Genomic DNA, 15,806 nt, shown 5'->3' on the forward strand with positions numbered 1-15,806 from the left:
TCTCTCTTGACAATGCCAGTGTCAGGCCAAAACTAAATAACCCGCACACAACAGACATGGACAAGTCCAGCCCATCTGCGTACATCTCATCTTGCTCACTTGGCTGAAGACTCTTCCATCATTGTTGTTGTTGTTGTTGGACGGGGGTGTTTAACTTTGGGAACCACTGTGGTCTGTTGCTGCCATTGAATATGTCTTTCTCGAATACTTCAGCTCCTGTTGGCTAAGTGTCGCTAGCAAACCCGTGCTACCAAGGCGATGAAAACATTTCAAAGTGGGCACTTTCATTGCATGTACCTGTCTTCCTTGAACAAGGCCGTATGCTGGACTCACAGTCGGGAGGTGCGCCAATTAAAATCTGGGTTCGGGGGGGTCCACTCGGCCCATCTAACGCCGAGGGTCAATAAAATGTGTACCACTCGAGGAATACGAAATGAGTTGCAAACCTGTGAAGGATCTCTTTTATCGCTGTACCTTGGTAGCCAAAACCAGTTCATTGCTTTAACAGTGAGCAACAGCACCAATAAAGACAAATTAACATATTCAATCACAGCGGTTTCATCTCCATTTGTACGTGCGTGCGTGCGTGCGCGCGTGTGTGCGCGTGATGCCTTAACATCTCCATCCATTAACCCATGTGGCGTTTCTGTGTGTGCGCGCGAGTAGACGCGTGCGTGTGAGCGTGTACACACACACACCCCCGCATTCAATCCCTGACCAAGTGCAACAAAAATGTGCAAATTGGTTTCTATCTGAACCCTTAGGCCTCCGTTAGGTTGACCGAGTTTAAAAAGTAACAACCTGTGCGGTTTGCTCAGGGGCACCGGCAAATGGAGAAATAACTGAGGCTTTGCGTGCGTGTGGTGGCGACCACAACACCCGCTGGCACGTGCGCCATTCTGGCCTTAATAGGTGCTCGCCAAAAGCACTCGCTGTTCGCGAGCACCTCGAAGAAGAGATTGGGGAATCGTTGTGCTTGCGTGCGGGTACGTGTGTGTTTGTGTACACATTAATTTTACCCTAACTTCACCGTGGCACTGTGTGGATAGCGCGTGCGTGCGTGAGGAGCGAGCGAGCGAGCGGGCGAGGTGTGTGCATACTGGTCGGAGCTGTTCATCCTCCATTGCTCCCTCTTGAAGCCACCATTCTCCATCACCTCCTTGCCTCTGGATGGAACAATTATCGCTGGGTTGGGACCCGGAATGCAGGATTGCTTCACGTCTAGCCACAGACCACGTGTTAACTTGGTCACTTTTCGACCGCGCAGCAAATTCAAGGTAATAGTCTTTCAAGATTGGTACGTGCATCACCGTCGCTCCCGTCACAAATTGCATTTACCTGTTTTCTCTTTTACGGGAAAATTGGTCGATTCATTGAGCTAAGTGGGTTGATAGTTACTCTTCTAAAAGGGTTGTTTAAATATACATGTTTCCATTGTTTAAGAACGTTTCTGTGAGCCGATTTAAATTATATTTGACCTACAAGTCAGGAATGCTTTGAAATAGACTAATGTTTTATGATTTATGAAATATATTCATGTTTTTCAAACATTAACATTGGTCAAAATTCCAGTCGCAAAAAAATATTAGCCGCTGATGTAGAAAATAGCTCATGGAAGTAAATATTATAAATACACCATTTGTACAGGTTTAACAATTATTAAGTCATATAAAAAATGATCAGTGGAAACATGAATGTAAGAAGTTGCAATATATACCATCCATTACATGTCAATTATATCTATGGTTATAACCAGTACTGAACTGTGCATGAATCTAAGATCTAACGGCATGTGTGCTTCTGCATTGGTCTCACTGGCATTTCTCGTGGCGTCTATAGATATTCAAGAGAGCGGCGTGGAAGGGGTCATGGAGCTGCTGACCTACACCGAACGTGGCCACACCACGGAGAAGTTGTCGCAGAACACAGTGGGAGAGGTGCGGAAGCAGTACTCCGCCACGACCATCGCCATCATCATCATCATCACCACCGTCGTCATCATTAACGCACGGCGCAGCTAGAAAACTCATCGGAGAGCCGTGCGGCACAACCGCCCAATACCTATGCGGTAGAATCATCGTTAAGCACCCGCTCGCACACGTGGCCGGGCGTGCCGCACACGTTGTAAACCAACGCCGAAGTAGGTGGATAGCGCAGAGAGCATCGTCTTTGTGAGACGAGACACCAGCCGGGAGGGCTGTGAGGTAGGCCGTAGGAGACGGTCCAGGAATGTGTGGTTGGTGTTGAGTTATTCCTATTCTTAGGTTTTTATTCGGTAAAGTCACGTAGGTAAAAAAATTTAATTAATAAAAGTAAAAAAAATCACGACGTTTCGGAGGCTTCCGTCTTCAGGTGGAACAGTCACAGCACTATAGCTGTATCAAGATTTTACCTACGTGACTTTACCGAAAAACCTAAGAATATGAATCCTTGCAGTCACGAAAGCTTCAAATCTAGGATTAATGGTGTTGAGTTGTTCTTATTTCGTTTGCGGTGGGTTTTCTCCAGTTACTCTGGTTTTCCGCTCCATGCATCAAACACTCAATAGAGGGTGCCAGTTGGTGTGTTGTGAATATTAAAGTCGTTGAAGTGAATCTCAGACTAACGTGTTTATCCCTCCTGAAGTTGCAAAGTGAACCGACTAAATTGTTGCGCCACTAATTTACCAACGGTCATTCTAGTTTTGACGACAACGAATCAGATTACTTGCAGTAATTTTATGCATGCAGACAAGGTGATCACGTTGCCAAATTAAATATCGATGTTTTGTTTTATTTTGTTTTCTATCTGAAAGGTTATGGAAACGTCTGCAGAGGAAGACCTAGAAACCGTGACACCCGAAGTCCATTTTGTTGTCAAAACGACGTCCGTGAACCACAAGCTGAACCCCATCCCTGGCGCCGCCGCCGCCATCGCCACCTCCTCGCCAGCGCCGACGTCCGCCGTTCAAACCGAACGCGCCGCCTCATCCTTGCAAGGCCCAACAGACGACAGCGCAGCCCCAGTAGCATTCGCCACGACACCTTCTCCTCCTCCTTCTGCGCACGGCGCGACCAACCCAGGTAACACGACCGCGGCGCTCTTTGGATCCACGGTCCCCGGCGAGAATTCGAAAGTCGCTGTCGCGCAAGCAACGCCGTCGCCAGCCACCATCGCCGCAGAGCCGGCGCCCGTTACCCACGATGCACCACGGCAGACGAGTTTCGGCGACACGTCCGACGAGACGTCCACCCTCGCGGCGCTCCGTACGCACGCGCCTCTTCGTCCGGGAAATGAAGGCGACCGCGGCGGCACCATCTCGCCGCCTCCGAGCGTCCGTTCCGCGAGCACGAACGGTCCGCAGCCGAACCACGACGCCATTTCTCCGTCGTCGCGCACGGCCGGCGTCCTGGGGGGCGGCCCCCTCGACGCTCCCGCGCGAGCCGAGGGCACGACGAGCTCGCCCACCGTTTGGCGGGAGGATTTGTCGACAGCGTACGAGCCCGGCCGGCGGCGTGGTGCGGGCGCAGGCGGGGACGAACGCACCTTCGTCACGACGGCATCTCAAGGGCTGACGGGCTCAGAGCCCAGGCGAGAGAATCAAGTCTCCAATCCGTCCGGGAACGATCCACCAGATGCAACCCCTTCACAAACGCCCTCAGGAAAACCCGCTGTCGCAAACAACATCGATTCAACTTTTGGGAGCGATCACGGCAAAATGATTGGTGTGACAACAGGTACACATTCTTTACCACCTCCGCTTTCAGGAACCTTGGAAATCTTTCCCAAACGGGTGGTCTCTGTTTCGGAACATTACCCCATGTCCTTCATTCCGCAACATGCGGATAAAGTAAATGACCCATTCCAAACCTCTACACCCTTGAGCACTCCGCAATCTCAGAGCCTGAGCGGATTGTCCCGTCACTCAGAAGAATCAATTTTCGCCTCTAATGATATACACGCCACAGATTTGCAATCGGGTGACGGGTTATCTTATATTCATGAGCTCCATGGCTCTGCAGTGGCTTTCATCACGTACGGCAGAGCTTGGGATCCGTCTTCGGAGCTCGGAAGGAGTGCTACGACCACTGGGGGAAGTAGCACACTCGCGTCATCCAAACCCGGTGTCGATGTGCCGTCGTTGCAAAGCAGCAGTGCGTCGTACCACCCTGCGAGCTCGGAGAAGGTGGAGCTAAAGACGAGTTCCCTAAACCTGCAGCCGTCGCTTGCTTTTGATACTTCCCCGGGAACTTTCGCTGCTGAGTTTACGACAGCTCGGTCTGGTCCGTCCGTGTCTGTAGCACAATCATCATCACTATCGTCGTTATTGTCATCATTATCATCGTCATCGTCATCACCACCTTCATTGTGGTTGTCAACTTCATCACTGCAGCACGCTTCCCTGCCTGTAACCGGCTTCCCCGATGTGTCACAAGTCTCACGTGTGACCCCAGACCCTAGCTTCAGTGTGCAACCCGCTGCTTTCACTGCTACCGAACCTTCTGGCTTCCCACGGACACACGCTGTGCATACTCACCACCCTGTTGCCGCTTCGCACTCGCTCACGGGCTCCCCGAGCGCTGACCCAAATCCCTCCGGAAGCACGCTGCCCGCGACCGCTTCTAACGCTGCGACGAGTCCGGATCGCCCCGAGCTTTCTAGAGTAGAGGGCTCCACTACTCTTGCCGCCGCCGCCTCCGCCGTCGCTGCTGCTGCTGCTGTCGATCCGTCCGTGCGCACGTCCGGCTCTCCGGCGTTGACGGGCGCGTCGGAAACGGCCGCGCTTTATTGGGCGTCGCGCCGCGAGAGCGGCGGTGTGCTGAGTACGGTGGCCGCGTCTTTGCCTACAGAGCCGTCCTCGAACGTCACGCCGTTACCCTCGCGAGCGGCGGCCGTCGCGAAAGCTGTGTCCGGAGACGATGGAGCACAGTCGTCGACGCAAGAGATGGGAAGTTCTGACACAACTACCTCCGCTTCTTCCTCCGCTGGTTATGATGTCAAAAAGCTCAGCAATGCGGCCGGGTCAGCGCCGGAGCTAGCCGAAGATAACTTTCTGCCGAGCGAATCCAGCGCCGTGGAAGTCACGGCAGCCAAAGACGAAACCACGGCGGTGGCGCACGGCAGCAGCGGGCGAGGTGGCGACGCGACCGAGGACGACGCCGTCGAAGGCGACGGCGGCGGAGCAACAAAGACGACGGAGTCCGTGGGCGGGCAATCGAGCCGAGCCGACGCCGTGGCTCCGGATCCGGAGTCGTACGCCTCTGGGGAGGAGCGGGATGGCGAGACCGGCGCCGGCACGCTACCTCCCGCGCCCTCATCCCCCACGGGAGGGGATCCCTCGCTGACGGGAATCACTCAGGAGGAGGCCGGAAAGGCCGTCTTGGGCGACGATCGTCAGTGGACCGACGCGCCGGGGAAAGGAGAAGAGATTGTGCGGCAATCGGAGAACGTGCTGGAGTCACTCCCCGCGATTCCCACCGAGGTCATTGAGAGCGTGACCTCTAAGGAGCTCGACATAGGTGAGTGCCGTCGGCGGATTCGTCCACAGGACGTCAGCCTCCACCAGAACACGGCCCCTTGGGGCAGGGTCGGCCCCGTTATAAACGTTGCTCGATAAATTGTGGCTTGGGCAGGCGCCTGCACGTGCGGTCGTCCAATCGGACTCTGGGCGATGGCTACTGCTGGGTCTTGACACGTGTGTCTAGTTTGTACGGCCATGTTTGTTTTGTCAGTCAGCTGTGGGTCGTGGGGGTTATTTCAGCACAGACCACCTCGCTGGTCAGCGTGGGTTCGTGAAGGTGGAGAGCGGAGTCGTGAAGGGTAAGAGCGCAGTTGTGTTTAAAGAGCACAAAAACGTGGGTTGAGAGTCGCACCAAGAAGCGGCTTTTTGTTGTGACTCAGTGGTAGGAAATTTGTGTTTACCAATCATGAATCAGGAGGACTCGCTGCATCACCCTGGAAGCACTCCCAAGGGGCGTGCGTTGCCGTCACACACCACGTGCAATCACAGGCGGGTGTCAAACAATGCATTACAAATCTTGCCTTAAAGCTTTCGTGACTGCAGGAATTAATATTCTTTGGGTCTGTCGATAAAGCCACGTAGATAGAAAAATAATAATAATACATAATAAAATATCACGACGTTTCGATCACAACACAAGCAATCGTCATCAGGTGAAAAAAGAGGGGGAAAGCTGCTGAGGCTGTTTATAAAGGTTTAGCGATGGGCGGGGCAGCTAACGTTAATGTAGGAGAGGTCTCCGTAACCGGCAGAAGGTCTACACCAGGGGTCGGCAACCTACGGCTCCGGAGCCGCATGCGGCTCTTTACGGGCTGCTTCTTGACGATATGTACGTATGTACAGTATGTACTCAGATGCATTGCGGCTCTTGAAATACTGAATTTTGTACCGAGTTGGAAAGAAATGGCTCTTCTTGTTATTTTGGTTGCCGACCCCTGGTCTACACCAATCAAAAAGCTGTTTACAAAGGTTTAGAGATGCTTGTAAATGTAAGCTCGGAGAGAGCTAGGAAAGAGCCATCAACACATGGAGGTGGAAAAGGATGGCAAGCCACTCGATATTTTCACCTGATGACGATTGCTTGTGTTGCGATCGAAAAGTCGTGATATTTTATTATTTGTTATTATAATTTTTCTATCTACCAAAGACCCAAGGAAAATGCATTACAACTTGTTGTAAGGATGCCTCAACTTGTCACTGGTAACCAAAAGTACATAATCATTGTACGGCGCAGCTTTGGCACTTTTCTACGATAAATCTTTTCGTATAAAATGCCCCTCACCGCAGTCAGCAGCGTGAACTTAATGTAGTGTATAGTGTAATAGTGCACTTGTACGCTCGTAAACTACCTTGCGATTCCGCGTAACTTGACCCATGCTGCTCAATTGCCTTAGTAAGTCGTGTTCACGTAGTCAGCATCTTCATTTATTTTGGCGACAGTCTTTAGTCGAATGGACGACACAGCCTGTCCAGTTGCAGTCGAGTCGTGGCCTGCGGGGTTCATTATTCTCTTAGTCTCGTCGACTAGAAGGGCCAAACATGAACTAAATTATCTCGTCATGGGACCTCCCTTGCCAGTATCAAAATATAATCAGTTTTACCCTGTCTGGCAATAAAACAGTTGTGTTAAGATGTTTAAACACCAAGGAATCATGTCTGCGTTCACCACACATATACTTGTGGTGAACATGCAAACAAAAAACATGCGCTGGTAGTGCGGGACATTATTCCTTGCAGAACGTTTCATTTTGGTGTTTTAGCATTTTAACACAACTGTTTTATTTGCCAGAAAGGGTAAAACCTATTCTTATAAATAATCTCGGTCTGCGTCTTCGTTCCGACGTGTTAATCTCATCTCGCCATCGTCAATTGGCACGCTCGATGATTTCCATTGACTAAAATAAATCAACCACTGCGGTTACGAATATTTGAATCACATTTTTTTTCTCGCGAAAATTAACACTCGCCTCGGGACCGAGGTCAGTCAAATAACGGATGCGGCCTGTGGGGTCAAATCGAAAAGAGCATTCAGATTTGCAACTCTTCGTGCAGCAATTGCGTTACAGCAGGATGATGGGCGATTCTCGTGCTGTACCAAGGCCCTACCACAAGGCGGCAGTGCAGGGGGGACTATTCCAGGCATTGCGGCGGTGATCCGCGATTGTTCAAGTGAAATCGATTCCAGTCGGATCTCGATTTACGTCTTCACCCTTTTTCGTCGTTTCTCATTTCCGCCGTCGCGTTAATCGCTTTGTTATTACCACCGCTACCCGAGTTGCGTCGCCTCAACCCCACACTCACGTCGCTGACCCATTGCTGTCAACCCCTTGTCAGTGCCCTGCCTCATTACAGACCAATTCTGACCTTATTGGTCACCCCGTGCCCTTTATAAATCTCAACGTTCATCCTGCAAAGTCCCATCACAAGGCAGAAACACAAAAACACTTGCAAAATTTTATTTTTTAACTCAATTTCCCTGTACAAGAATGCAGGTAAACCGCGTGGGTTGACAGCTGTGCTGACCGCATCGTGGTCCATTCTTTCTCGTTATCCATCGCTTCAGCCTCCACCACCGCCTACCCTGTTAATCGCTTCGATTTATGTTTTGATTATTATTATTTATAGGCGCACGATGCAATGCATGGAATCATCAGTGTCATACATAATTATTTATGAATTAGTTGGGTTGTAAACAAATGCATTTAATGAGAGGCCATGGCACTGTACAGCCTTGTGTGTGTGCGAGCACTCTACAGCCCTTTGGCAATCCACTGCTGGATGAGGGCCTCCGCACACTGTTGCAGGTTATGGGGGTTATTTGACCATACTTCACCACGCTGGTCAGTGCGGGTCGGTGAAGGCATCGAGCATAGACGTGTGTGCCATGTAAGTACATTACAATGTTGGCTCATTTGCTATTATTATATCACACCTAAACAAATATGTGAATGTTTACGTTACATTCATGCGTATCGTATACGCAAAACTGCAAATGAGACACAAAAATGGAGAACGATACTAAAAGGACCGTGCCAGCGGTTATTTAAGCAAATTGCGACCTGCATCGTGACAATTCCTCGAGAGAATAATTTAATTATCTAAACAACGCCCACGGTAGAGGCCACACGATGTATGGAATCATACGACAGCACATTGATGATAATGCACCTGGGCCTTGAGCTGCATTGACAATACAACTATTATATCAATATACACAGCGCAGTTAATTACATTTAACGTCTCTGTTAATTCACTTACATTATTAATGGAGAGGATGCGACTCATCACGTTACAACAGGATGCCTCGGTTAAGACGTACGATCTTTCCAATGCATTTCTGAGACAGTGCAATGTCAATATCACCGCATAGCTCCTCATGGGGTCTCTCCAATTGACCTCCGTCACCCAAGCATCCAGGCAGAGGGATTCTTAGCTCTTCGTCGTCATGATATATCCACTGCTGTGCGAAGGATTCCCCACATTGTTGCCATCCCTTGCGTATTCTGATACCATAATACATCCCTCACTCCTGCATAATAGTCCATCTCTCACTCCATCTCTCACTCCATCTCTCACTCCATCTCTCACTCCTGCACATGAGATTATCTCATCGTTCCGTCTCCGCGACGGACGTCCTCTCGGGGTGTATTCCTTCCTGAGGCCGCCGTTCCTTGCGGCTGTGTGCGCTGCCCAGTCCCTCGTGTGCTTTACTTGACAGGCAAAGTGACGTCTCCCATTTGCATTTGTTCTCCGATCCGTGTGTTCCTCCTCTTTCTGGCTCTCCGTGCAATTCCAAACGTGCACCCCTCCACGTGTCTTTGTGCATTCATCAACTTTGTGTGTTCCATGTTCTTTGTCAGTGTCCATACTTGGGATCCACATGTCAGTATTTGTCTCTCTATGCTCCACGTACTCAGCTATAGTGGATAATAAGGTTGCTTTCTCCTGAAAGTGACAAGTCGTCCTTCATAATCAGTTTAACACGTAGGCTTTCGCGACCAATATTGTTCATAATCAACGATTTTTGGGTTTAGATCGCGTTATTTATAAATGTGTCGTAACCCTCCACCACCCGACACGGCCAATCAGTAAAAAAAGTGTCACGTTGACAAAAGACAAATAGTTCACTGCTTTAGCCCACCGGTGTGTTGAAGCGTGAAACCACAACATTTACAATTTGAGTACGACGTTTCGCTGGTAATTGCATCCAGCATCATCGGGCAATTCGCCAGAATGGTGAGGCCCAGGTGCATTAAGTCGTCCTTCCATGAAAAATGCTTCGTATTCAGTTAAATTAATAAATAGACGATTAACACAGTTGACTATGTACGGTGCGAAATAAGTTCAACATACATTACATATTAATCCGACTCTTTAAGCAAGCAAACCCGAACAATGGTAAGCCATTGTAAATCGTGAGTATTTTGCAATTGTTTAGGTATCATATGAAGCGGGTGTGATGGATAATTAGGTGTGTATCAATGCGCCCCCTTGCAATTAGATGAACGGCCATGATTTGGGATTGCGATTTAACTGAAGAATCAATTTGTTCTTCTGATTTTGATAAATCTAGCAGCCTCTAGTGGTGGCAGGGATCACGTGAGTCCATTATGTAATTTGCACGAAAAGTAAATAATTGATTTTTGTTACACGCCCAAGTGTTGTCGTGGAGCGAGGGCATTGTATTCGGCGCTCTGCCCTATGAACCTCGAAGTCTGAGTTTGATTCTCGACCTCATTCATCACAAGTGGCGAGTGACATCTCAAACTGCCCTGGGCCCCGTACTATCAACCCACGCTTTACCACCAGCGTGGTAAAGTTTGGTCAACCAATCAATCCCCATGGCCGACTTGGTGTGGGGAGATCTCCATCTAGTAGTGGAATGACTAAAGGCCCGTTCATTATTATTGTAAGAATCGATTTAAATAAATGAATCGTTTCATCGCTACACCACCACTGATCGTGATAACAGCAAAATATTTCGAGAAAATAAAATAAATGTTCTCTACGGCTGCCATCGGAGAACCATGAGTCTCAGATGAATCTGCAGGTCACTGGACACCACTTTGGCCTGTCGCTGTCAAATTTTCCATCTAAGTAGTCCAGCATGACATCACAAATAAACAAGCATAGTTGGCATCTCTTACCAAAACAAAAAAAACTACATCTCGACGAATAAACCGGCCAGTTAGCGGGAACCCAAGCGGGTGTGCAGTTTTCATTTCGATTCAAGGGCAATGGGAACGATTCCCTGCCACGCGCAGAGTGGCTGCTGTTGACGTCTGCTGACTGCGAGGGGGCCGTGCCACAAGAACCTCCCGTGCCTCTCGCACACGCGGCGGGTTGTCAGGGCAGGCAGCGCGAGAGGGAACGCCGTGTCCATTCACCAGTGGGGTTGGTCGCCTGACGTCTCTCGCCACGGTGGCTAGGAGATGTCAACTACCTCGCCTGGTATGAAGGAGGTCGTGGGTTCGCTCCAGACCCCAACGCCTGCTGTATATTTGGAGTTTTGCGTTGTCTCTCTCCCCGTGGTCACGTGGACTTTTCTCCGGGTCCTCCAGATTTTTCCTCCAAATTGAGAATCAACAATCACGCGTTTAGAGTATTTGGCTGCTATACATTTCCAAGTGATGAGCCACTTGGTTGAGCTATCATTTGTGGCCAGGTCGCTTCTGAATGAGAGCTGTGCGGCTCAGTGGGCCTTACCAGGTAAAACAAAAACGAGTAAAATATTTTAGTGTTCGTCTTCTCGCTGCCACCGCTCTCGCTCCCAAGCTGCTCCCATCTCTCCACCGTCGCCCTCCCTCCCCGCGTCACCTCATCACACCGTGCGCGTCACCCCCCCACCCCGTCGTCTTCATCGTGATGACGCCACCGTGCGCTTGTGGTGTGTCGCCTTGCTGCCGAGGAGTTGTCGTCACCCTACGCACTGCCGTCACCCTAACCATCGTCGTGTCGTTTCTCACCCCATTCCCCGTCCCTCCATCGTGCCCCCCCCCCCACCACTTCCACTTCACCGTGTTCAATTACTCCGCACGCTGTTGAGCGCGTGCGGTGGTGAGCGCCATCCTTTGTGCGTGCGTTGTGTGTACCTTCATTGCTCAATAAACGTTGTTTGTTCCTCCCCCCGCTCCCTTGTAGTTTCATTCATTGGCGCGAGTCCGATCCCCGCTTCTGCATCACATCGCGTGCCCGTGTGTGCCTCCTCCCCTGACGTGTCCCCTCTGTGCGTGCGTTGTGACATCTGCCCCGCACGTGTCTCGGTACACTGCGCCAATTGTAACATTTGTTCTGCCGTGCGTGTCCATGCTAAGCGACTCATCTGCGATGCCGTACATTTCATTTAAATACGCGTTTAAGTGTTTCATTTGATTTCCACGTGTAAATTAGCCTATGTGAACGAATGCTGTCTTTTGCATTCATGTGTTCTCGATTGCATATTATTATTCAAGGATGTATTTGTATTTCCGAAATGAGGATATGCATTCTGTTGGAAATATGATATGCAGTTTAGCGAAGTCAAAGCTTCATTCAAAATACACTTTTTAAAATCCGGTGTAAAATACAACGAATTGTGATGTTAGAAATATTCTCAGGTTTTTTCGGTAAAGTCACGTAGGTAAAACATTAAAAGTAATGAAAGTAAAATAAAACAAAACAAAAATAAAAATAAAATTCACGACGTTTCGGAGGCAACACAAGTCTCCGTCATCAGGTGGGACCGTCACAGCCAGATTAGCTGCATCAAGTGAAGCAATGACCTGATGACGGAGACTTGTGTTGCCTCCGAAACGTCGTGAATTTTATTTTTATTTTTGTTTTGTTTTATTTTACTTTCATTACTTTTAATGTTTTACCTACGTGACTTTACCGAAAAAACCTGAGAATATGAATCATTGCAGTCACGAAAGCTTCAAATCTAGAATTAATGTTAGAAATAGTTTATTGATGCTCTCTCTCGAGAATAACTCTCAGACAATAATTGCAAGGGTCACTTGTCGAAATTAAGATTGCCTGAGTTTCATGTATTACAAGCATCACTCTGCCTTTACGTTTTAAGATATCCGTGCGTTTTAAATATTGTTTTGAATTTTACGGGTGCATGTTTCAAATGCTTATCCAAATGAATTTTTGGCAATTACAATAAGGTTAGTTTAACACGTAGGCTTTCTCGACTAATAGTATTCATAATACAGGTTTATTTGGGTTAGATCGCGAAAGTATAAATGTGTTGTAACCCTCCACCACCCGACACGGCCAGTAAGGATTGACACGTAAACAAAAACGCTCCAATTAGTTGACTACTTCAGCCCCACCGGTGTGATGGAGAGTAAATCCACAACATTTACAATCTGAGTAGTACGTACAGTAAGGTTGTTGCGCAACTTTTGGGATTAATGACAATGAACTGAACATTTTATATTCGTGTACATTATATACATACACATTTGTACAATTCATGTCACATATGTCATGTGACATGCATGTGGACACGACAGGAATTGTATCTTCCTGCTTGGTTGTGAGGAGTAGACCAGTGTGTGGTGTTCAACCTATTCCTTGCCCTTGTTTGGGGTTTCTCATCATCTACAGAGTGTTGCATTTTAATCATAACCACTGTCATCACTCATTACTAAGAAATCCAAACTAAATCATTAAACATCAGCCCCATAATTAACCAGATGCTACTCAAAGCGTTTCGCACAAGTGAAGAGATGTTGAGAAATGTTAAGTTTCATTGAGGCTTCAGCAATATATCCCAGCTTTTTGGGGGGGAAATCTTCCCAAACAAATGTAATTAAGCTGAAATTGCTCATCGCAAAACAGCTGTTTGTGTCCAAACAAATGTTTGCTGACGCATTTAATTTGACCCGCCCGTGCAGTGCTACCGGATGGTTGGAATTTGTCAGCAAGATAGAACAAACCGATGCAATCTGTTAATCGGTGTACGATCACTGCAGGGCTGGATGTAATTACTCCTTCGCGATCGCTGTGTAATTATGCCGCACGTTCGCGTGTGCCGATCATCGCTAAGAGAGAAGCCCTGCAGAGATACGAATGCGCCAGTCCAGCCCCTACCTGCGCATGTGAGGTTTCGTAGTGCGACCAGGACTCTTCTATCTTCGCGAGGGATGTTCACAATTATAAATTCCCCCCCGCCCCTCTGCTGCCACTGTTGCTTTGCCACTGGGTATATAATTCAGTTCCACCGTAATATTTGTTGGCCCGATTGTTGCTGGCAACACGTGTGTGTGTGTGGTGATACCACAGCGGGAGCGGTGGTGTAGCGGTTAGCGCTGCGCTACGAACCTGGCGACCCGATTTCGATTCCCGCTCACGGCCAACACCGGTGACAATTATCTTAACCGGGCCTCCCCTAGGTCGACTCAACCTCCAATGAGTACCTGGTTGGATGTGTAAGCATCGCTACTAGGCAGACAAAGGTGGCCGGGCGTGGTGTTGGCCACCCACCCCCTCGTGTGCCGTGCCGGCCTTTATAGGTGCTTGCTAACAGCACTTGCCCCTACAGTCTGTTACAGGCTATACGGGAGATCTTTGTCTTTGACCACAGCTATCAAGTTAACATCATGGACGATGTCTCGTGTCTCTACGGTGCTGTATATATTCTGGTTCGCCAAACGTGGCAGCGCTCCACTCTCGGTCGTCAGATCGTGAATTCAAATCCTGGTTTGGGGTGGGCACCTGTTTCTGGTTGTCCCACGGGGGACTGATACCTGCCGTAGATGTTGTCGATGTCATCCACTTCGATGAGCTATCGTGCGTGGCCAGGTCGCCTCTGAAAAAAAAACATCCCGCAGCTCAGTGGGCTTTACCTGGCCAAAGTGAAACAGTCGAGCGAGGTCAGACCTGGGTGCTCCAGCCCGCGGCGAGGGTTCAGGATTCCAACTCTCATCCAGACAAAGCGACGGGACGACCGCGATGGAGCCACTCGGTGTCGGTGAGCGTGAAGCGGGGTGACCTCGTTGTCTCTGTGCGGCCGCGTGCAGGGAACATCAGCCACCAGCGCGGAGTGGACGTGGGGGGCAACGTCTTCGTGCCGCTGCTCGTCGTCTCGTCGCTCACCTTCCTCTGCCTCGTGCTGCTCATCTCCGTGCTCATCTACTGGAGGTGCGCGACGGAAAGCATCGACGCTCGCCACTCGGCTATAACACTCGCCACTCAGCTATAACACTCGTCACTCAACCATAACACTCGTCACTCAGCTATAACACTCGTCACTCAACCATAACACTCGTCACTCAGCTATAACACTCGTCACTCAACCATAACACTCGCCACTCAGCTATAACACTCGTCACTCAGCTATAACACTCGTCACTCAGCTATAACACTCGCCACTCAACCATAACACTCACCACTCAGCTATAACACTCACCACTCAGCTATAACACTCGCCACTCAGCTATAACACTCACCACTCAGCTATAACACTCACCACTCAGCTATAACACTCGCCACTCAGCTATAACACTCGCCACTCAGCTATAACACTCGCCACTCAGCTATAACACTCACCACTCAACCATAACACTCACCACTCAGCTATAACACTCACCACTCAGCTATAACACTCACCACTCAGCTATAACACTCACCACTCAGCTATAACACTCGCCACTCAGCTATAACACTCGCCACTCAGCTATAACACTCACCACTCAACCATAACACTCACCACTCAGCTATAACACTCACCACTCAGCTATAACACTCACCACTCAGCTATAACACTCACCACTCAGCTATAACACTCGCCACTCAGCTATAACACTCGCCACTCAGCTATAACACTCGTCACTCAGCTATAACACTCACCACTCAGCTATAACACTCGTCACTCAACCATAACACTCACCACTCAGCTATAACACTCACCACTCAGCTATAACACTCGTCACTCAACCATAACACTCACCACTCAGCTATAACACTCGTCACTCAGCTATAACACTCACCACTCAGCTATAACACTCGTCACTCAACCATAACACTCACCACTCAGCTATAACACTCACCACTCAGCTATAACACTCGTCACTCAACCATAACACTCACCACTCAGCTATAACACTCGTCACTCAGCTATAACACTCACCACTCAGCTATAACACTCGTCACTCAGCTATAACACTCGCCACTCAACCATAACACTCACCACTCAGCAGAGGTGGGACAAAGTCATTGTTATGCAAGTCCAAGTCGAGTCGCAAGTCATCAAATTCATGACTCGAGTCTGACTCGAGTCCAAGTCACATGACTCGAGTCCACATCTCAGAGGTGGGAC

At 49.1% G+C, this 15,806-nt stretch overlaps 1 protein-coding gene across 3 annotated transcripts in view; it reads left to right on the top strand.

Annotated features, from left to right (window-relative positions):
- LOC144943768 (receptor-type tyrosine-protein phosphatase gamma-like) overlaps positions 1-15,806 on the top strand; it is a 156,025-nt gene that overhangs the window by 96,983 nt on the left and 43,236 nt on the right. For all 3 annotated transcript variants that reach the window (XM_078871578.1, XM_078871577.1, XM_078871579.1), the window contains exons 11-14: positions 1,840-1,937; positions 2,795-3,716; positions 4,830-5,498; positions 14,509-14,629. In XM_078871578.1, coding sequence (XP_078727704.1) covers positions 1,840-1,937; positions 2,795-3,716; positions 4,830-5,498; positions 14,509-14,629 — 1,810 coding nt within the window. The remainder of the gene's footprint in view (positions 1-1,839; positions 1,938-2,794; positions 3,717-4,829; positions 5,499-14,508; positions 14,630-15,806) is intronic.

This window comes from Lampetra fluviatilis, chromosome 32 (genome assembly GCF_964198595.1).
Source record: "Lampetra fluviatilis chromosome 32, kcLamFluv1.1, whole genome shotgun sequence".
In the NCBI taxonomy this organism is placed as follows: Eukaryota; Metazoa; Chordata; class Hyperoartia; order Petromyzontiformes; family Petromyzontidae; genus Lampetra; species Lampetra fluviatilis.